This window comes from Babylonia areolata, chromosome 35 (assembly GCF_041734735.1).
Source record: "Babylonia areolata isolate BAREFJ2019XMU chromosome 35, ASM4173473v1, whole genome shotgun sequence".
Classification (NCBI taxonomy): Eukaryota; Metazoa; Mollusca; class Gastropoda; order Neogastropoda; family Buccinidae; genus Babylonia; species Babylonia areolata.
In genome coordinates, this window is record NC_134910.1 from 202,501 (window position 1) to 225,000 (window position 22,500).

Genomic DNA, 22,500 nt, shown 5'->3' on the forward strand with positions numbered 1-22,500 from the left:
AGGAAAGAGAGAGAGGGGGAAGGAAAGAGAGAGGGGGGGAAGGAAAGAGAGAGGGGGGAAGGAAGGAAAGAGAGAGAGGGGGAAGGAAAGAGAGAGGGGGGGAAGGAAGGAAAGAGAGAGAGGGGGGAAGGAAAGAGAGAGGTGGGGGGAAGGAAAGAGAGAGAGGGGGGAAGGAAGGAAAGAGAGAGGTGGGGGGAAGGAAAGAGAGAGAGGGGTGAAGGAAGGAAAGAGAGAGAGGGGGGAAGGAAGGAAAGAGAGAGAGGGGGGGGAAGGAAAGAGAGAGGTGGGGGGAAGGAAGGAAAGAGAGAGAGGGGTGAAGGAAGGAAAGAGAGAGAGGGGTGAAGGAAGGAAAGAGAGAGAGGGGTGACGGAAGGAAAGAGAGAGAGGTGGGGGGAAGGAAGGAAAGAGAGGGGTGAAGGAAAGAGAGAGGTGGGGGGGAAGGAAGGAAAGAGAGGGGTGAAGGAAAGAGAGAGGTGGGGGGAAGGAAGGAAAGAGAGAGAGGGGGGAAGGAAGGAAAGAGAGAGAGGGGGGAAGGAAAGAGAGAGGTGGGGGGAAGGAAGGAAAGAGAGAGAGGGGGGAAGGAAGGAAAGAGAGAGGTGGGGGGAAGGAAGGAAAGAGAGAGAGGGGGAAGGAAAGAGAGAGGGGGGGAAGGAAAGAGAGAGGGGGGAAGGAAGGAAAGAGAGAGAGGGGGAAGGAAAGAGAGAGGGGGGGAAGGAAGGAAAGAGAGAGAGGGGGGAAGGAAAGAGAGAGGTGGGGGGAAGGAAAGAGAGAGAGGGGGGAAGGAAGGAAAGAGAGAGGTGGGGGGAAGGAAAGAGAGAGAGGGGGGAAGGAAGGAAAGAGAGAGAGGGGGGAAGGAAGGAAAGAGAGAGAGGGGGGAAGAAGGTAAGAGAGAGGGGGGGAGGAAGGAGAGAGGGGGGGGGAGGAAGGAAAGAGAGAGGTGGGGGAAGGAAGGAAAGAGAGAGGTGGGGGGGAGGAAGGAAAGAGGGAGGGGGAGGAAGGAAGGAAAGAGGGAGGGGGAGGAAGGAAAGAGAGAGGGAGGGGGAGGAAGGAAAGAGAGAGGGGGGGTGAAGGAAGGAAAGAGGGGGGTGAAGGAAGGAAAGAGAGAGGGGGGGTGAAGGAAGGAAAGAGGGGGGTGAAGGAGGGAAAGAGGGAGGGGTGAAGGAGGGAAGAGGGAGGGGGTGAAGGAGGGAAAGAGAGGGGGGGAGGAAGGAAGGAAAGAGAGAGGGGGGAAGGAAGGAAAGAGAGAGGGGGGAAGGAAGGAAAGAGAGGGGGGGAAGGAAGGAAAGAGAGAGGGGGGAAGGAAGGAAAGAGAGGAGGGGAGGAAGGAAGGAAAGAGAGAGGGGGGGGTGGAAGGAAGGAAATCACTGAAATGGAGAGGCACGTAAATTTCAGTAATCTGTATATTTGTATATAGGTATTTCCATTTGGTGCCATTTATCTTTTATTTTCTATTCATTTTATTTGTTTGTTGTTTTCTTCTTTTGTTGGACATGTGCTGCTGCCAAAAAGAAAATCTCTGTACCAAAGTATAGACAATAAAGTTTGTGTATTGTGTATTGTATTGTGAAAGAGAGGGGGGGAGGAAGGAAAGAGAGAGAGGGGGAAGGAAGGAAAGAGAGAGAGGGAAGGAAGGAAGGAAGGAAAGGAGAGAGGAGGGGAGGAAGGAAGGAAAGAGAGGGGGGAGGAAGGAGAGAAGGAGAGAGGGGGGGAGGAAGGAAAGAGAGAGTGGGGGAGGAAGGAAGGAAAGAGGGGGGGGGAAGGAAGGAGAGAGGGGGTGAGGAAGGAAAGAGAGAGTGGGGGAGGAAGGAAGGAAAGAGGGGGGGAAGGAAGGAGAGAGGAGGGATGGAAGGAAGGAGAGAGAGGAGGGAAGGAAGGAAAGAGAGAGGGGGTGAGGAAGGAAAGAGAGAGTGGGGGAGGAAGGAAGGAAAGAGGGGGGGAAGGAAGGAGAGAGGAGGGAAGGAAGGAAAGAGAGAGGGGGGAGGAAGGAAGGAAAGAGAGGGGGGGGAAGGAAGGAGAGAGGACTGTGCGCAGTGTAGGTGGGGGGACGGGGTGGGGGACGGGGGGAACGTGGCGTGACTGGTGACTGGGGAAAAGTACTGGGTAATGAATGGATACCTGTCCACTCAGTGATTACCTCTTCACAGGCCTGGGTAATGAATGGATACCTGTCCACTCAGCGATTACCTCTTCACAGGCCTGGGTAATGAATGGATACCTGTCCACTCAGTGATTACCTCTTCACAGGTCTGGGTAATGAATGGATACCTGTCCACTCAGTGATTACCTCTTCACAGGTCTGGGTAATGAATGGATACCTGTCCACTCAGTGATTACCTCTTCACAGGTCGTTTGCAGACCGAGGGTGAGAGACAGAGACAGGAACACAGACAGAGAGAGACAGACACAAAGAGAGAAACAGTAGTGACACACTCCACACCCCTCACTATCACCCCCTCACCTCTCTCCCCCCACAACCTTCACTATCACCCCTCACCCTCACCCACACCCCTCACTATCCTCCCCTCACCCCCACACCTCACTATCCCCCCCTCACCCCACTATCCCCCCCTCACCCCCACACCTCACTATCCCCCCTTCATCCCCACACTCCTCACTATCCCCCCCTCACCCCCACACCCCTCACTATCCTCCCCTCACCCCCACACCCCTCACTATCACCCCCTCACCTCTCTCCCCCCACAACCTTCACTATCACCCCTCACCCTCACCCACACCCCTCACTATCCTCCCCTCACCCACACCCCTCACTATCCCCCCCCTCACCCCCACAACCCTCACTATCCCCCCCTCACCCCCACAACCCTCACTATCCCCCCCCTCACCTCCACACCCCTCACTATCCCACCCCTCACCCCCACAACCCTCACTATCACCCCCTCACCCCCACACCCCTCACTATCCCCCCCTCACCTCCACACCCCTCACTATCCCACCCCTCACCCCGCTCCCCCACACCCCTCACTATCCTCCCCTCACCCCCACAACCCTCACTATCCCCCCCTCACCCCCACAACCCTCACTATCACCCCCTCACCCCCACACCCCTCACTATCCCCCCCTCACCCCCCACAACCCTCACTATCCCCCCCTCACCTCCACACCCCTCACTATCCCACCCCTCACCCCGCTCCCCCACACCCCTCACTATCCTCCCCTCACCCCCACAACCCTCACTATCCCCCCCTCACCCCCACAACCCTCACTATCCTCCCCTCACCCCCACAACCCTCACTATCCCCCCCTCACCCCGCTCCCCTCACTATCCCCCCCCTCACCCCCACAACCCTCACTATCCCCCCCTCACCCCCACAACCCTCACTATCCCCCCCTCACCCCCACACCCCTCACTATCCCCCCCTCACCCCCACAACCCTCACTATCCCCCCCTCACCTCCACACCCCTCACTATCCCACCCCTCACCCCGCTCCCCCACACCCCTCACTATCCTCCCCTCACCCCCACAACCCTCACTATCCCCCCCTCACCCCGCTCCCCTCACTATCCCCCCCTCACCCCCACAACCCTCACTATCCCCCCCTCACCCCGCTCCCCTCACTATCCCCCCCTCACCCCCACAACCCTCACTATCCCCCCCTCACCCCCACAACCCTCACTATCCCCCCCTCACCCCCACACCCCTCACTATCCCCCCCTCACCCCCACAACCCTCACTATCCCCCCCTCACCCCCACACCCCTCACTATCCCCCCTCCGCCGCCCCCCCCCCCCCACACACACACACACACACCCTTCACCCCTCTCCCCCACACGCCTCACTATCACCCATCCGCTCCCCCCCCCCCACACACACACACACCCTTCACCCCTCTCCCCCACACCCCCACACCCTACCTCTCGTGGCAGAATGATAAAACCTGCAAACACAGCCAGCTGAAACACGACACGACCACAAAACACACACACACGCCAGAGAAGACAGAGATGTGTCTTCGTGAGTGTTGACGTTGTGATGATGATCTTCAATACACGCAGTTGCTCATTTTGCACGTATGTGTGTGCCCAGTGTCTGTGGCAGTATGTGTGCAAGATTTGTTTTTAATTCTGCTTTCTCCTGTCATGTCCGTTCGGCTGTTGTTGACCAATGACCGGTGCAGGACAGAGCAGTTCTGTTCGTGTGGGAAAGCCAGACAGTGACAGTGACATCAGCAAGACAGGGGGACACAAAGTGCTTACACACAGGCCATCATCACCAGGCGCAGCGTGATTCCCTGACAAGAAAGATATAGAAATAGAATTTTATAAAAGCACACATTATGGAACATGCTGTGAAATTGATTTCTTTCCTTTCAAAAAAAAAAAGAAAGAAAAAAAAAACACTCGGAGAATACTTAGCGCTTTTTATTTTCACACGTTTCCTTTTCTTGTTCACTTTGTCCCAAAGGTCCAGGCGTTGTGTCCCCTTGCTTCTAATCTCCTTCACACCTCCCCTGTCTGTCTCCCTTCGTTGGCAAACCTTACTGTGGGCGAGACAGGAGAGTTCGCGTCCCTTTAACACCTCTTCAAGCAGGAGAGGAAGAAGAAGCAAAGAAGCAGAACAGTACACAACACACACACACACACACACACACACACACACACACACAGAGTGAGAGAGAGAGACAGAGACAGACAGACAGACAGAGATTTGAAGAAGAAGTCGATATGAAAAGGCAGAATAGAAGAACTATCGATTTGGAGACAGGAAAACAGAAAGAGGCAGAGAGAGACAGTGGAAGGAGATAGACAGACAGACAGACAGACAAACAGGAAGAGAGACAGTGACAGAGACAGAGACGGTGTGAAGAGAGAGGGAGACAGAGACAGAGGAACGAGACAGAGACAGAACCAATCCATTTTTCATGAAGCCGAAAGCAGCCACCATCAAGCATACCCGTGAGATGATCAGCTGACGACACGCCAAATCAGCCGGGTTGACCCCCACCCCCCTCCCCCTCCCGTCCTCCCCTCACCACTCTCACCACCTTCACCTACAATCCCCACCCCCTCCCCCTCCCTGCCTCCCCTCACCACTCTCACCACCTTCACCTACAATCCCCACCCCCTCCCCCTCCCCCTCCCTGCCTCCCCTCACCACTCTCACCACCTTCACCTACAATCCCCTCCCCCTCCCCCTCCCTGCCTCCCCTCACCACTCTCACCACCTTCACCTACAATCCCCACCCCCTCCCCCTCCCCCTCCCCCCTCCCTGCCTCCCCTCACCACTCTCACCACCTTCACCTACAATCCCCTCCCCCTCCCTGCCTCCCCCTCACCACTCTCACAACCTTCACCTACAATCCCCACCCCCTCCCCCTCCCCCTCCCCCCTCCCTGCCTCCCCTCACCACTCTCACCACCTTCACCTACAATCCCCTCCCCCTCCCTGCCTCCCCTCACCACTCTCACCACCTTCACCTACAATCCCCTCCCCCTCCCTGCCTCCCCTCACCACTCTCACAACCTTCACCTACAATCCCCTCCCCCTCCCCCTCCCCTCACCACTCTCACAACCTTCACCTACAATCCCCACCCCCTCCCCCTCCCCCTCCCCCTCCCTGCCTCCCCTCACACTCTCCACCTTCACCTACAATCCCCTCCCCCTCCCCCCTCCCCCCCCCCCGCCTCCCCTCACACTCTCCACCTTCACCTACAATCCCCTCCCCCTCCCCCCTCCCTGCCTCCCCTCACACTCTCCACCTTCACCTACAATCCCCTCCCCCTCCCCCTCCCCCCCCCTGCCTCCCCTCACCACTCTCACCACCTTCACCTGCAATCCCCACCCCCTCCCCCTCCCTGCCTCCCCTCACACTCTCCACCTTCACCTACAATCCCCCCCCTCCCCCCCCCCGCCTCCCCTCACACTCTCCACCTTCACCTACAATCCCCTCCCCCTCCCCCCCCCTGCCTCCCCTCACACTCTCCACCTTCACCTACAATCCCCACCCCCTCCCCCTCCCTGCCTCCCCTCACCACCTTCACCTACAATCCCCTCCCCCTCCCCCTCCCTGCCTCCCCTCACCACCTTCACCTACAATCCCCTCCCCCTCCCCCCCTCCCTGCCTCCCCTCACACTCTCACCACCTTCACCTACAATCCCCAAGAGCTTTTTTTTTTTTTTTATAATGTTTTTCTTTCTTTTTTTCCCCTTTATCTGACTGACGGTTTTTCTCCCTTGAGTGATCAAACTCACGACACCCCAGAGAGTGGTTTCCCTTGGGCCCAACTATCCCGTGGTGTCAGGAAAAAGTTGATATGTTGGAAGGGAGTGAAAGGGTTAACCGAGGACAGTACAGTGTTGAGGAGTTGGAAGTAAAAGAGTTAACGGAGGTCAGTACAATATTGAGGAGTTGAAAGTAAACGGGTTAACCGAGGTCAGCACAGTGTTGATGAGTTGGGAGTAAAAGGGTTAACCGAGTCCAGGAAGGTGATGAGGAGTTGGAAGTAAAAGGGTTAACCGAGGTCAGTACAGTGTTGAGGAGTTGAAAGGGAGTGAAGGTGGTGGGGGGAAGGGTGCGATGGGGAGAGAGAGGATTTGGCAGGGTGAAGCGAGGTGAGGCGTGACGAGGGGTGAAGGCAGGAGGGGTGGGGAGGGTGGGCAGGGTGAAGAGAGGTGAGGCGTGACGAGGGGTGAAGGCAGGAGGGGTGGGGAGGGTGGGCAGGGTGAAGAGAGGTGAGGTGTGACAAGGGGTGAAGGCAGGAGGTGTGGGGAGGGTGGGCAGGGTGAAGAGAGGTGAGGCGTGACGAGGGATGAAGGCAGGAGGGGTGGGCAGGGTGAAGCGAGGTGAGGCGTGACGAGGGGTGGGGAGGGTGGGCAGGGTGAAGAGAGGTGAGGCGTGACGAGGGGTGAAGGCAGGAGGGGTGGGCAGGGTGGGGAGGGTGAAGAGAGGTGAGGCGTGACGAGGGGTGAAGGCAGGAGGTGTGGGGAGGGTGGGCAGGGTGAAGAGAGGTGAGGCGTGACGAGGGGTGAAGGCAGGAGGTGTGGGGAGGGTGGGCAGGGTGAAGAGAGGTGAGGCGTGACGAGGGGTGAAGGCAGGAGGTGTGGGGAGGGTGAAGAGAGGAGAGGTGAGGCGTGACGAGGGGTGAAGGCAGGAGGTGTGGGGAGGGTGAAGAGAGGAGAGGTGAGGCGTGACGAGGGGTGAAGGCAGGAGGTGTGGGGAGGGTGGGCAGGGTGAAGCGAGGTGAGGCGTGACGAGGGGTGAAGGCAGGATCTTTGTGACAATGCCATCAGCACAGAGAGAGAGAGAGAGAGAGAGAGAGAGAGAGAGAGAGAGAGATCTGTTGCGCTCATTAGCGGTAATTTGCACATTACTTCTCTCTCTCTCTCTCTCTCTCTCTCTCTCTCTCTCTCTCTCTCTCTCTCTCTCTCTCTCTCAACTGCAAAAGAGACGAGCTTGTATATTTGTGTATGTATTTCTAATACAGTTGGAAGAGGAAAATAAGGGTGAGGAAGAAAAAAAAAATCGCAACGATTTGTTTACAGGCAGAATATTTTTGTCCACTAAAATTGATCGCCTGTATTTAGAAAAAAGAAAAAAGGAGGGTGGGGGTGTGGCAAAAAGTGTGAAAAGCTGACTGTGCCTTTCCAGAGAATCGTTTCCGCCATTACACGTTCCCCTTTCACACCTTTCACGTTCCCCTTTCACACCTTTCACGTTCCCCTTTCACACCTTTCGGGAAGTACTGCACGCTTCAGCGGAGAAACACAGAGAGGAGAAAGCCTTCCCTGAAACCAAGTTGACGCCCTGGTCTGTACAGGCTGAGACTGGTCGTGTCCGGAGTCAGGTGGACTGTTACCAGGGAGACTGGTTGTGACAGTTGTCAGGTGGGGTGTTAATAGGGAGACTGGTTGTGACGGTTGTCAGGTGGGGTGTTAATAGGGAGACTGGTTGTGACGGTTGTCAGGTGGACTGTTACCAGGGAGACTGGTTGTGACGGTTGTCAGGTGGACTGTTACCAGGGAGACTGGTTGTGACGGTTGTCAGGTGGACTGTTACCAGGGAGACTGGTTGTGACGGTTGTCAGGTGGGGTGTTACCAGGGAGACTGGTTGTGACGGTTCACTCAGGTGGACTGTTACCAGGGAGACTGGTTGTGACGGTTGTCAGGTGGACTGTTACCAGGGAGACTGGTTGTGACGGTTGTCAGGTGGGGTGTTACCAGGGAGACTGGTTGTGACGGTTGTCAGGTGGGGTGTTACCAGGGAGACTGGTTGTGACGGTTGTCAGGTGGGGTGTTACCAGGGAGACTGGTTGTGACGGTTGTCAGGTGGAGTGTTATCAGGGAGACTGGTTGTGACAGTTGAGTCAGGTGAACTGTTACCAGGGAGACTGGTTGTGACGGTTGTCAGGTGAACTGTTACCAGGGAGACTGGTTGTGACGGTTGTCAGGTGGAGTGTTATCAGGGAGACTGGTTGTGACAGTTGAGTCAGGTGAACTGTTACCAGGGAGACTGGTTGTGACGGTTGTCAGGTGAACTGTTACCAGGGAGACTGGTTGTGACGGTTGTCAGGTGGAGTGTTATCAGGGAGACTGGTTGTGTCCGGAGTCAGGTGGACTGTTACCAGGGAGACTGGTTGTGACGGTTGTCAGGTGGACTGTTACCAGGGAGACTGGTTGTGACAGTTGTCAGGTGGACTGTTACCAGGGAGACTGGTTGTGACGGTTGTCAGGTGGACTGTTACCAGGGAGACTGGTTGTGACGGTTCACTCAGGTGAACTGTTACCAGGGAGACTGGTTGTGACGGTTGTCAGGTGGGGTGTTACCAGGGAGACTGGTTGTGACGGTTGTCAGGTGGGAGTGTTACCAGGGAGACTGGTTGTGACGGTTGGTCAGGTGGACTGTTACCAGGGAGACTGGTTGTGACGGTTGTCAGGTGAGTGTTACCAGGGAGACTGGTTGTGACGGTTGTCAGGTGGAGTGTTACCAGGGAGACTGGTTGTGACGGTTGTCAGGTGGACTGTTACCAGGGAGACTGGTTGTGACGGTTGTCAGGTGGACTGTTACCAGGGAGACTGGTTGTGACGGTTGTCAGGTGGACTGTTACCAGGGAGACTGGTTGTGACGGTTGTCAGGTGGAGTGTTATCAGGGAGACTGGTTGTGACGGTTGTCAGGTGGGGTGTTACCAGGGAGACTGGTTGTGTCCGGAGTCAGGTGGACTGTTACCAGGGAGACTGGTTGTGACGGTTGTCAGGTGGACTGTTACCAGGGAGACTGGTTGTGTCCGGAGTCAGGTGGACTGTTACCAGGGAGACTGGTTGTGACGGTTGTCAGGTGGGGTGTTACCAGGGAGACTGGTTGTGACGGTTGTCAGGTGGACTGTTACCAGGGAGACTGGTTGTGACGGTTCACTCAGGTGAACTGTTACCAGGGAGACTGGTTGTGACGGTTGTCAGGTGGGCTGTTACCAGGGAGACTGGTTGTGACGGTTGTCAGGTGGACTGTTACCAGGGAGACTGGTTGTGACGGTTCACTCAGGTGAACTGTTACAGGGAGACTGGTTGTGACGGTTGTCAGGTGGGGCTGTTACCAGGGAGACTGGTTGTGACGGTTGTCAGGTGGACTGTTACCAGGGAGACTGGTTGTGACGGTTGTCAGGTGGACTGTTACCAGGGAGACTGGTTGTGTCCGGAGTCAGGTGGACTGTTACCAGGGAGACTGGTTGTGACGGTTGTCAGGTGGACTGTTACCAGGGAGACTGGTTGTGACGGTTCACTCAGGTGAACTGTTACCAGGGAGACTGGTTGTGACGGTTGTCAGGTGGGGTGTTACCAGGGAGACTGGTTGTGACGGTTGTCAGGTGGGGTGTTACCAGGGAGACTGGTTGTGACGGTTGTCAGGTGGAGTGTTATCAGGGAGACTGGTTGTGTCCGGAGTCAGGTGGACTGTTACCAGGGAGACTGGTTGTGACGGTTGTCAGGTGGAGTGTTATCAGGGAGACTGGTTGTGTCCGGAGTCAGGTGGACTGTTACCAGGGAGACTGGTTGTGTCCGGAGTCAGGTGGACTGTTACCAGGGAGACTGGTTGTGACGGTTGTCAGGTGGGGTGTTACCAGGGAGACTGGTTGTGACGGTTGTCAGGTGGGGTGTTACCAGGGAGACTGGTTGTGACGGTTGTCAGGTGGACTGTTACCAGGGAGACTGGTTGTGACGGTTGTCAGGTGGGGTGTTACCAGGGAGACTGGTTGTGACGGTTGTCAGGTGGGATGTTACCAGGGAGACTGGTTGTGACGGTTGTCAGGTGGGGTGTTACCAGGGAGACTGGTTGTGACGGTTCAGACAGGTGGGGTGTTACCAGGGAGATGACCATGGTCAATAACCCCCCAAAACCAGGGTCCAGGACGTCACTCACGATCACTTTGTCTTGGTTAGTGAGTGGCAGGTCTGTTCTACCGTACATGTCCTAGTGAATGACCAGGTGTCCTCCTCCTCCTCTTCCTCTTCCCTCTTCTTCTTCTTCTTCTTCTGCTGCTGCTGCTTCTTCTTTTCTTCTTCCTCCTCCTCCTCCTCCTTCTTCTTCTTGTTCTCCTCCTCCTCCTCCTCCTCCTCCTCCTCCTCCTCCTCCTCCTTCTTCTTCTTCTCTGCCTCCTGCCAAAATAAAATATAAAGACAATGTTATTAAACAAGTTACTATTGATCAAAGGCATATTTGTGTTTGTGTGTGAGTGTGTGGGCGTAAATGTGTACGTATGTCTTTGTTTACGTACGTACATGACAATGTACCAATTGTTCTTTTCATCGCTTCGTTACCTTTAATGGACTATTCCAGTTACTTTTTTTTTTCGTCGTTCTAATTATTTCATTTCATTTGATTTCATTTCTTTATTTCTGTGTTTTGTGTCGTTGTTTATTTTTTATGTCTTATGTCGTTAAATGGGCAGAATTGCAAAAGGGCATTTACTGCGCCTAATTCTTTACCCATTAAAGATTCCATCAACCAATCAATCTTCTTCTTTCTGCGCTGTTTTCATGACTTCCCTGCACGTGTTTCCTCTGCACGTGTTATCGCTCTTTCTGTGTTCTCTTTGTCTGTTATTCTCTTTCTGTCTGTTATTCTGTCTGTTATTCTCTTCCTGTCTGTTATTCTGTCTGTTATTCTGTCTGTTATTCTCTTCCTGTCTGTTATTCTGTCTGTTATTCTCTTCCTGTCTGTTATTCTGTCTGTTATTCTGTCTGTTATTCTGTTCCTGTCTGTTATTCTGTCTGTTATTCTGTCTGTTATTCTGTTCCTGTCTGTTATTCTGTCTGTTATTCTGTCTGTTATTCTCTTCCTGTCTGTTATTCTGTCTGTTATTCTCTTCCTGTCTGTTATTCTGTCTGTTATTCTGTCTGTTATTCTGTCTGTTATTCTCTTTCTGTCTGTTATTCTGTCTGTTATTCTGTCTGTTATTCTCTTTCTGTCTGTTATTCTGTCTGTTATTCTGTCTGTTATTCTGTCTGTTATTCTGTTATTCTCTTCCTGTCTGTTATTCTGTCTGTTATTCTGTCTGTTATTCTCTTCCTGTCTGTTATTCTGTCTGTTATTCTGTTCCTGTCTGTTATTCTGTCTGTTATTCTGTTCCTGTCTGTTATTCTGTCTGTTATTCTGTCTGTTATTCTGTCTGTTATTCTCTTCCTGTCTGTTATTCTGTCTGTTATTCTGTCTGTTATTCTCTTCCTGTCTGTTATTCTGTCTGTTATTCTGTCTGTTATTCTGTCTGTTATTCTCTTTCTGTCTGTTATTCTCTTCCTGTCTTCCGCGTTGTGTTGACGGAGAAAGATGGCTGGTTTCGGACCTGCTGTTCCTGTCGACATGAGAGGCTGTGAGTGATGCTGGCCAGTGCTGTTCCTGTCGACATGAGAGGCTGTGAGTGATGCTGGCCACTGCTGTTCCTGTCGACATGAGAGGCTGTGAGTGATGCTGGCCACTGCTGTTCCTGTCGACATGAGAGGCTGTGAGTGATGCTGGCCACAGCTGTTCCTGTCGACATGAGAGGCTGTGAGTGATGCTGGCCACTGCTGTTCCTGTCGACATGAGAGGCTGTGAGTGATGCTGGCCAGTGCTGTTCCTGTCGACATGAGAGGCTGACTGATGCTGGCCACTGCTGTTCTCCTTTCGTTCATTTCTTTCCTTCTGTTTGCGTTTCTTTCTGTCTTTCTTTCTATCTCTGCCGTCTTCATTATCGTCGACGTTATCGCTGTTGCTGTCAAGATGTTGTCTCGATCCGCGTGCGCCCTGTCTTCCCTGGAGAGAGCGAACCTCTTGGCTGTGTGCTACAGAGAGGAAAGGCCGTGCAGTGCTTCACTGACCATTATAACAGTGCTTCACTGACCATTAGAACAGTACTTCACTGACCATTAGAACAGTACTTCACTGACCATTAGAACAGTGCTTCACTGACCATTATAACAGTGCTTCACTGACCATTATAACAGTACTTCACTGACCATTATACTACCTGCCCACTCTGTTCCATGTGGATGCAGGAGCTCCTGATTTTGTTTTTTGTTTTTACTTCAAAAATCACAATGTGTGTTATACGGTGTCATTGTTGTTGTTATTGTTGCTGTTGTTTGTGACATGGGAATCGGTGTAATGGCGCTCATACTCCCCCGCCCTCCCTCTCCCGATGCTAAGATGGACAAATGTCCTGGGTTCAAAGGCTAATGACCTGCTGGGCCAATCAACACAAATCCCCAAGTTCAGAATTCAGTGAGTTCTAGGTCGGCATTCAGCACGAATTTTTCTCGGATGTCGTCTGCCTGCTGTCTGTTTCTTCTCCGTCTTTGTCGTGGTGTTGTTGTTGTTGTTGTTTATGGGTAGTGTTTGTTTTGCTGTTGTTGTTGTTGTTTAGGGGTAGTGTCCCGTTTGTTTTGCTGTGGTGTTGTTGTTGTTGTTGTTGTGTTGTTGTTGTTGTGTTGTTGTTGTTGTTGTTGTGTTGTTGTTGTTGTGTTGTTGTTGTTGTTGTCGTTGTTTATGGGTAGTGTCCCGTTTGGTTTGCTGTGTTGTTGTTGTTTAGGGGTAGTGTTTGTTTTGCTGTGGTGTTGTCGTCGTTGTTGTCGTCGTTGTTGTCGTCGTTGTTGTTGTTGTTCAGGGGTAGTTTTTTTTTGTTTTGTTGTGTTGTTATTGTTGTTGTTTAGGGGTAGTGTTTGGTTTGTTTTGTTGTGTTGTTGTTGTTGTTGTTTAGGGGTAGTGTTTGGTTTGTTTTGTTGTTGTTGTTGTTTAGGGGTAGTGTTTGGTTTGTTTTGTTGTTGTTGTTGTTGTTTAGGGGTAGTGTTTGGTTTGTTTTGTTGTTGTTGTTGTTGTTGTTGTTTAGGGGTAGTGTTTGGTTTGTTTTGTTGTTGTTGTTGTTGTTTAGGGGTAGTGTTTGGTTTGTTTTGTTGTGTTGTTGTTGTTGTTGTTGTTGTTTAGGGGTAGTGTTTGTTTTGTTTTGTTGTTGTTGTTGTTGTTGTTTAGGGGTAGTGTTTGGTTTGTTTTGTTGTTGTTGTTGTTGTTTAGGGGTAGTGTTTGTTTTGTTTTGTTGTTGTTGTTGTTGTTGTTTAGGGGTAGTGTTTGGTTTGTTTTGTTGTTGTTGTTGTTGTTGTTTAGGGGTAGTGTTTGGTTTGTTTTGTTGTTGTTGTTGTTGTTTAGGGGTAGTGTTTGGTTTGTTTTGTTGTTGTTGTTGTTGTTGTTGTTTAGGGGTAGTGTTTGGTTTGTTTTGTTGTTGTTGTTGTTGTTGTTTAGGGGTAGTGTTTGGTTTGTTTTGTTGTTGTTGTTGTTGTTGTTTAGGGGTAGTGTTTGGTTTGTTTTGTTGTTGTTGTTGTTGTTTAGGGGTAGTGTTTGGTTTGTTTTGTTGTTGTTGTTGTTGTTGTTGTTTAGGGGTAGTGTTTGGTTTGTTTTGTTGTGTTGTTGTTGTTGTTGTTGTTGTTTAGGGGTAGTGTTTGTTTTGTTTTGTTGTTGTTGTTGTTGTTGTTTAGGGGTAGTGTTTGGTTTGTTTTGTTGTGTTGTTGTTGTTTAGGGGTAGTGTTTGGTTTGTTTTGTTGTTGTTGTTGTTGTTGTTTAGGGGTAGTGTTTGTTTTGCTGTGTTGTTGTTGTTTAGGGGTAGTGTTTGTTTTGCTGTGGTGTTGTCGTCGTTGTTGTCGTCGTTGTTGTCGTCGTTGTTGTCGTCGTTGTTGTTGTTGTTCAGGGGTAGTTTTTTTTTGTTTTGTTGTGTTGTTATTGTTGTTGTTTAGGGGTAGTGTTTGGTTTGTTTTGTTGTGTTGTTGTTGTTGTTGTTTAGGGGTAGTGTTTGGTTTGTTTTGTTGTTGTTGTTGTTGTTGTTTAGGGGTAGTGTTTGGTTTGTTTTGTTGTTGTTGTTGTTGTTTAGGGGTAGTGTTTGGTTTGTTTTGTTGTTGTTGTTGTTGTTGTTGTTTAGGGGTAGTGTTTGGTTTGTTTTGTTGTTGTTGTTGTTGTTGTTGTTTAGGGGTAGTGTTTGGTTTGTTTTGTTGTGTTGTTGTTGTTGTTGTTGTTGTTTAGGGGTAGTGTTTGGTTTGTTTTGTTGTTGTTGTTGTTGTTGTTTAGGGGTAGTGTTTGGTTTGTTTTGTTGTTGTTGTTGTTGTTTAGGGGTAGTGTTTGTTTTGTTTTGTTGTTGTTGTTGTTGTTGTTTAGGGGTAGTGTTTGGTTTGTTTTGTTGTTGTTGTTGTTGTTTAGGGGTAGTGTTTGGTTTGTTTTGTTGTTGTTGTTGTTGTTGTTGTTTAGGGGTAGTGTTTGGTTTGTTTTGTTGTGTTGTTGTTGTTGTTGTTGTTGTTTAGGGGTAGTGTTTGTTTTGTTTTGTTGTTGTTGTTGTTGTTGTTTAGGGGTAGTGTTTGGTTTGTTTTGTTGTGTTGTTGTTGTTGTTTAGGGGTAGTGTTTGGTTTGTTTTGTTGTTGTTGTTGTTGTTGTTTAGGGGTAGTGTTTGGTTTGTTTTGTTGTTGTTGTTGTTGTTTAGGGGTAGTGTTTGTTTTGTTGTGTTGTTGTTGTTGTTGTTGTTCAGGGGTAGTGTTTGGTTTGCTGTGTTGTTGTGTTGTTGTTGTTGTTTAGGGGTAGTGTTTGTTTTGTTTTGCTGTGTTGTTGTTGTTGTTGTTCAGGGGTAGTGTTTGTTTTGCTGTGTTGTTGTTGTTGTTGTTGTTTAGGGGTAGTGTTTGGTTTGCTGTGTTGTTCTTCAGTCTGTCTTTGGCTCAAGCATGTTTAGAGGGATGGCACTTTGTTTCACGTTGAAGGCTTCCTTTTTTTCTTTATTGTGATCACTTAGTTCTTTCTTTCTTTCTTTCATCCTACCTTCCTTCCTTCTTCTTCTTCTTCATTTACAGCCACTGTTGTAGTTCTGTGACGACGACTATTGCACTGACACGTAAATACGTACACAAATACGTAAAAGTGCATGCATACTCAGACACTACACTCTCTCAGTCGTGCTCTCTGTCTTAGTGTATGTGTGTGTGTGTGTCTCTCTCTCTTTATATGTGTGTGTGTGTGTGCGTGTGTGTGTGTATGTGTTTGTGCTCGCGCGCGCGCGCGCGCGTGTGTGTGTGTGTGTGTGTACGCGCTCGCGCACTTACTTTTGTTATAATTGAACAGTTGTTCTTTACCTTATCTTGCTATTGTTACTTGAATGTTGCAGGAGTAATTTCCCGTTCGTTTCTGTTCTATTTTCCATTTTATGTTTGGTTTACTGGACAGAAGTGGAAAATGGCCTTCACTAGTTCTTTATGTTTCGTTACTGGACAGAAGTGGAAAGGGGCCTTCATTGTGCCTCGTTTTTTAGCCACTGAAGATTCAATCAATCAGTCTTTCTCCTTTAGCCATTGAAGATTCAATCAATCAATCAGTCTTTCTCCTTTAGCCATTGAAGATTCAATCAATCAGTCTTTCTCCTTCAGCCATTGAAGATTCAATCAATCAATCAGTCTTTCTCCTTTAGCCATTGAAGATTCAATCAATCAGTCAGTCTTTCTCCTTTAGCCATTGAAGATTCAATCAATCAGTCTTTCTCCTTTAGCCATTGAAGATTCAATCAATCAATCAGTCTTTCTCCTCCTTTAGCCATTGAAGATTCAATCAATCAATCAATCAGTCTTTCTCCTTTAGCCATTGAAGATTCAATCAATCAATCAGTCTTTCTCCTTTAGCCACTGAAGATTCAATCAATCAATCAGTCTCTTTCTCCTTTAGCCACTGAAGATTCAATCAATCAATCAGTCTTTCTCCTTTAGCCACTGAAGATTCAATCAATCAATCAATCAGTCTTTCTCCTTTAGCCATTGAAGATTCAATCAATCAGTCAATCAGCCTTTCTCCTCCTTCAGCCATTGAAGATTCAATCAATCAATCAATCAGTCTTTCTCCTCCTGTAGCCATTAAAGATTCAATCAATCAATCAATCAGTCTTTCTCCTTTAGCCATTGAAGATTCAATCAATCAATCAGTCTTTCTCCTCCTTCAGCCATTGAAGATTCAATCAATCAATCAATCAGCCTTTCTCCTCCTTCAGCCATTGAAGATTCAATCAATCAATCAGTCTTTCTCCTTCAGCCATTGAAGATTCAATCAATCAATCAGTCTTTCTCCTTTAGCCATTGAAGATTCAATCAATCAGTCAGTCTTCCTCATCCTTTAGCCATTGAAGATTCAATCAATCAATCAGTCTTTCTCCTCCTTCAGCCATTGAAGATTCAATCAATCAATCAGTCCTCCTCCTTTAGTTATTGAAGATTCAATCAATCAATCAGTCCTCCTCCTTTAGTTATTGAAGATTCAATCAATCAATCAATCAGTCTTTCTCCTCCTTCAGCCATTGAAGATTCAATCAATCAGCCTTTCTCCTCCTTCAGCCATTGAAGATTCAATGAATCAATCAGCCTTTCTCCTCCTTCAGCCATTTAAGATTCGATCAATCAATCAGTCTTTCTCCTTTAGCCATTGAAGATTCAATCAATCAATCAGTCTTTTTCCTCCTTTAGTTATTTAAGATTCAATCAATCAATCAGTCTTTTTCCTCCTTCAGCCATTGAAGATTCAATCAATCAATCAGTCTTTTTCCTCCTTCAGCCATTGAAGATTCAATGAATCAATCAGTCTTTTTCCTCCTTCAGCCATTGAAGATTCAATGAATCAATCAGCCTTTCTCCTCCTCCTCCTCCTCCCTTTTCTTCCTCCCTCTTTGTTTGTTATCATCTTATCTTTGCACTCTCAGTCCCCCTCTACCTCCCAGTTCTATTTCTGCTGTTTATTTCCTCCCCCCTCCTCCCCCCTCCCCCTCCTTATCCTCCTCTGCCACCTCCTCCTAATTCTACGCTTTCAAGAAATCTTCTTCTCCAACTGTTTGTTTTTCTTTCTTTCCTCCTTCCTTTCTTTCCATCTTTTCTTCCACTTGATATTCGGCGAGGACGTGATGGTGACGTGGTGGTGACGGTGGTGACGTGGTGGTGACGGTGGGGACGTGGTGGTGACGGTGGGGACGTGGTGGTGACGGTGGCCACCTCCTTCACTCTTCCTTCCTTTTTTTCTGGTTGTCTTTTTCTTTGTCCCTCCCCCTCCTTCCTCTCTCTCTCTCTCGCTCTCGCTCGCTCTCTCTCTCGCTCTGTCTCTCTCTCTCTCTCTCTCTCTCTCAGGTATATAAACGGCATAGCAATTAGTTGTGCCTGTACCGTTGCAAAGAAAACATTAAGATGCAAAAACGTCATAGCAATTAGTTGTGCCCGTAATGTTGCAAAGAAAACATTAATGTATATAAACGGCATAGCAATTAGTTGTGCCTGTACCGTTGCAAAGAAAACATTAAGATGCAAAAACGTCATAGCAATTAGTTGTGCCCGTAACCTTGCAAAGAAAACATTAATGTATATAAACGTCATAGCAATTAGTTGTGACGGTACGTTGCAAAGAAAACATTAATGTATATAAACGTCATAGCAATTAGTTGTGACGGTACGTTGCAAAGAAAGCATTAAGATGCAAAAACGTCATAGCAATTAGTTGTGCCCGTAACCTTGCGAAGAAAACATTAATGTATATAAACGTCATAGCAATTAGTTGTGACGGTACGTTGCAAAGAAAGCATTAAGATGCATAAACGTCATAGCAGCTAGTTTCCACCTGTATGCTGCAAAGACAACACTGAAGCCTATCAATGTGATAAAGTTAACTCGCCGTTCTTCTCCAGGTGGGTTCCTAATCTTTTTTCCTGACGTGTCCGTGCTGTCCGTTCAGGTGACAGGGCGCTCAGGGTTCACTCACCACTGCATACCAGGCAGAACAGCTGTCCTGACGTCAACAGGGCTGGGGCACGTGTGAGAGAAGAAAAAAACCCAAGATATTCTATTTCCGGAAGTTCCAAGAATTCCTTGTGTGCCTGGCGGAAATTCAGCATGGTCGTTTCTTTGATGTCGTCTGCCTGTTTTTCTTCCGTCCCGGCGACTGTTGTGCTTCAGCCAAGTTCAAAGATGGGGTGTTGGGGGTGTGGAGAGGGGTGTGGAGGGTTTTCAGTGTTTTCTTTCTCCACTCTCACTCTCTGTCTCTCTGTTTCTTCCCCCCCCCCCCCCCTCTGTCTCTGTCTGTCTCTGTCTCTGTCTCTGTCTCTCTCTCTCTCTCTCTCTCTCTCTGTTTCTCCTTTTCTCTTTCTCTTTCTTCACGCTCTCACCCGCTGTTTCTCCCATCTCTCTCTCTGTCTCTGTCTCTGTCTCTCTCTCTCTCTCTCTCTCTCTTTCTCTCTTCAATATTGAATATAAATGTGGGGGGGGGGGTTCAGTATTTGCTAATGTACTACAATACACTCTGATATGTTTTTATGTTCATGTATGCATATGAATACATGTATGCATGAGTGTATATGTAGACATGTATATGCATGATTGTGTGTGTGTGTGTGTACATGTATGTCTGTGTATAAAGGTATGTGTGTTTGGGAAGATGTGTGTGTGTACATGTATGTCTGTGTATAAAGGTATGTGTGTTTGGGAAGATGTGTGTGTGTGTACATGTATGTCTGTGTATAAAGGAATGTGTGTGTGTACATGTATGTCTGTGTATAAAGGTATGTGTGTTTGGGGAGATGAGTGTGTGTGGGTGGGTGGGTGTGAGTGTGTGTGTGTTCCCTTTATTACTTTTTACAATGATGACGATGGTGATTATTATCAGTAGTAGTAGTATTTACCAAATTTGTTGTGTCTTATCGTTATTGTTGTTATTGTTGTCATAAGGACACATTGGAAGACTAGACAATGCCAGAAATCTTCATCTTTCAGTACTAAAGTTTTTGGAATCTCTCTCTCTCTCTCTCTCTCTCTCTCTCTCTCTCTCTCTCTCTCTCTCTCTCTCTCTCTCTTTCTTCTCTCTCTCTCTGTTTCTCTTTGTTCTTGTTCTTGATGACAGTGGGTGTGTGTGCAGGTGTTGATGACAGTGGGTGTGTGTGCAGGTGTTGATGACAGTGGGTGTGTGGGCAGGCGTTGATGACAGTGGGTGTGTGGGCAGGCGTTGATGACAGTGGGTGTGTGTGCAGGTGTTGATGACAGTGGGTGTGTGTGCAGGTGTTGATGACAGTGGGTGTGTGGGCAGGCGTTGATGACTGGGTGTGTGGGTAGGTGTTGATGACAGTGGGTGTGTGGGCAGGTGTTGATGACAGTGGGTGTGTGGGCAGGTGTTGATGACAGTGGGTGTGTGGGCAGGTGTTGATGACTGGGTGTGTGGGCAGGTGTTGACTGGGTGTGTGGGCAGGTATTGATGACAGAGGGTGTGTGTGCAGGTACTGAAGAGCTTCCCGGAATGCCTGCAGGCCGACATCTGTCTCCACCTGAACCGAAATTTGCTCAACACTTGTCCGGCATTCAAAGGGGCCAGCCCAGGTACACTGATAGCCTGCACACCTGTGTGGACCTGGGGGGGGGGGGTGCTGTGGGGGGCAGGAGGTTGTGGAAGAAGGGGTGGGTGTGGGGGAAGGGGTGGGGGGAGGGGTTAGTGTAGAGGAGGCGTGGTGTGGGGAGAGGGGGGAGTGTTGGGGGAGGGGTGTGGGAAGGGGTGGGTGTGGGGAGAGGGGTGGGGGGAGGGGTTAGTGTAGAGGAGGCGTGGTGTGGGAAGGGGTGGGTGTGGGGGGAGGGGGGGGGGAGGGGTTAGTGTAGAGGAGGGGTAGGTGTGGGGAGAGGGGGGAGTGTGGGGAGGGGTGGGTGTGGGGGGAGGGGTGGGGGGAGGGGTTAGTGTAGAGGAGGGGTGGGTGTGGGGAGAGGGGGGAGTGTGGCGGGAGGGGCGTGGGAAGGGGTGGGTGTGGGGGGAGGGGTGGGGGGAGGGGTTAGTGTAGAGGAGGGGTCGGTGTGGGGAGAGGGGGGAGTGTGGGGGAAGGGGTAGGGGGAGTGTGGGGGAGGGGGGAGTGTCGGGGTAGGGGGAGTGTGGGGGGAGGGGGGGAGGAAGGGATGAGGGTGGGGAAGGGGTAGGATGTGTGATTTCTATGCAAATTAATCAGTTGGCCATTTTCCTTTGTTTTTATGTGTGTACTGTGTGTTTATTGGTTCTTGTACTTGTATTGCTTTTTTCCCACAGGATGTCTGAGAGTGCTGTCCCTGAAATTTCGCACCACGCACGCCCCCCCCGGGGACACCCTGCTGCACCCCGGGGAGATCCTGACCAGCATCTACTTTATCGCCCGTGGGTCTGTGGAGATCACCAATGACGACACGGTCATCGCCATTTTGGGTCAGGCCTCCCGCCGCCTTCTTCTCTGCCTCCTGCCAAAATAAAATATAAAGACAATATTATTAAACAAGTTACTAAGCATATGCTATTAGGCATTACTACTGATCAAAGGCATATTTCTTCTTCTTCTTCATCTTCATCGTCTTCTTCTTCTTCTTCTTCTTCTTCTTCAGTTGTCAGTCACTGTGACGTGGGGAAGGGGCAGAATGGCAGTATTTCGGAGGGCTGGGGCTCGATACCCTCTCTGGCCCTGTCTCCAGTGTTTGACCACAAAAACAAACTGAGCGTCTGACCAATCGGATGAGACGAAGAACTGAGGTCCCGTCTGCAGCACGCACTGAGCGCACTGAAAAAGAACCCATGGCAACAAAAGTGTCCTCTGGGAAAAATCTGTAGAAGAAATCCACTCTGATAGGAAGACAAAATAGGATTATATACATGCGCTCAAAGCCTGACAACGCGCTTTGGGTTGTACTGCTGGTTCGGCATCTACCTGGCACATGTCGTGGAGCGTCTATGGGTTTGCAATGACGCCTGTTGGGAATCTGAAACTTCTTCTTCTGCTTCCTTCTGCTTCTTCTGCTGCTTCTGCTGCTTCTTCCTCTTCCTCCTCCTTCTTCTTCTTCTTCCTCTTCCTCCTTCTGCTTCTTCTTCTTCTTCTTCTTCTTCCTCTTCCTCCTCCTTCTTCTTCTTCTTCTTCTTCCTCTTCCTCCTCCTTCTTCTTCTGCTTCTTTCTTCTTCTTGTTTGTCATTTTTGTCGTTTTCCCTTCCACTTTTTCTCTCCCCTGTCTCTCTCTTTCATTCCCTGCCTTCCCCCTCCTCTCTCTCTCCAGCAGAAATTCAAAGCTTGTGTTGATGCTTAAATGTCTGTTTTATACGTTGGTGTGTACACTGCACAGCACGACTGAGCTTGGTTTACATGGAAAGGGGCTATGTGAAGTAAATCAATTACTCTGTGTGTGTGTCTGTCTATGCGTGTGTGTGTGTGTGTGTGTGTGTGTGTGTGTGTGTGTGTGTGTGTGTGTGTGTGTGTTCTTTCTTTAATTTTGCGTCTTTTCACTTTGAGTGATATTAGACGTGCCATGTGTGTATGTGCATAGGCGTGCGTGTGTCTGCCTGTCTGTCTACCCTGTCTGTGTGTGTTTGTATGTGTGAGATTGGGGTGTGAGCTTTTATATCAAACGATTCTAATGCACGCAAGACTGATTTTTTTTCTGATGACAACAGTTCAAATGAAAAGCTGGTCTCAGGATCTCCCACTAATGGTGTAGTGGTATGATTTCATTGTTTCACAGTAGTGTAGCAATCCAGTTCAAACGATTTTTTTTGGTTGGTTGGTTGGTTGGTTTGTTGTTGTTTTTCATCACTTTTGGATCTTCCAGCTTTCAGAATTGGAATAATTATGGAATCTTTCTATAACTGTGCCATAATACCATTATCCCAACATTCCTGAATAATTTCATGGATTTTTTTTTTAAAAACAATACATTTTTTCGGGTAATTTTTTTTGTCTGGTTACTAATTGCGTGCGTGTGTGCATGCGTGCGTGCAATTAGGACCGTTTGCAATTAGGCATACCTTCCCTACAACTGGGTTCCTTTGTTTCATGAACCGCACGACACCGACACCGACACGGACACGGACATGGACACGTCGACACTTCGACGTGGGGACACGCCCCCCGGGTAGGAAAGGACGATATCTTCGGGGAGGACTTTGGGGACGGAGGGGGGAGGGCCCAGCACCCCCCGGGGCTTGGCAAATCTATGTACTTCGTCAGGGCGCTGTCCTACTGCGACTTCAACAAGATCGAGCTGTCCGACCT

The 22,500-nt window shown here is 49.5% G+C and overlaps 1 protein-coding gene across 1 annotated transcript in view; it reads left to right on the plus strand.

The window, feature by feature from the left end:
* Positions 1-22,500, plus strand: part of LOC143277903 (voltage-gated inwardly rectifying potassium channel KCNH6-like) — a 196,335-nt gene that overhangs the window by 145,989 nt on the left and 27,846 nt on the right. The window contains exons 9-11 of the mRNA XM_076582870.1: positions 19,735-19,834; positions 20,523-20,675; positions 22,365-22,500. The exon at positions 22,365-22,500 is cut by the window's right edge and continues 79 nt beyond it. Coding sequence (XP_076438985.1) covers positions 19,735-19,834; positions 20,523-20,675; positions 22,365-22,500 — 389 coding nt within the window. The remainder of the gene's footprint in view (positions 1-19,734; positions 19,835-20,522; positions 20,676-22,364) is intronic.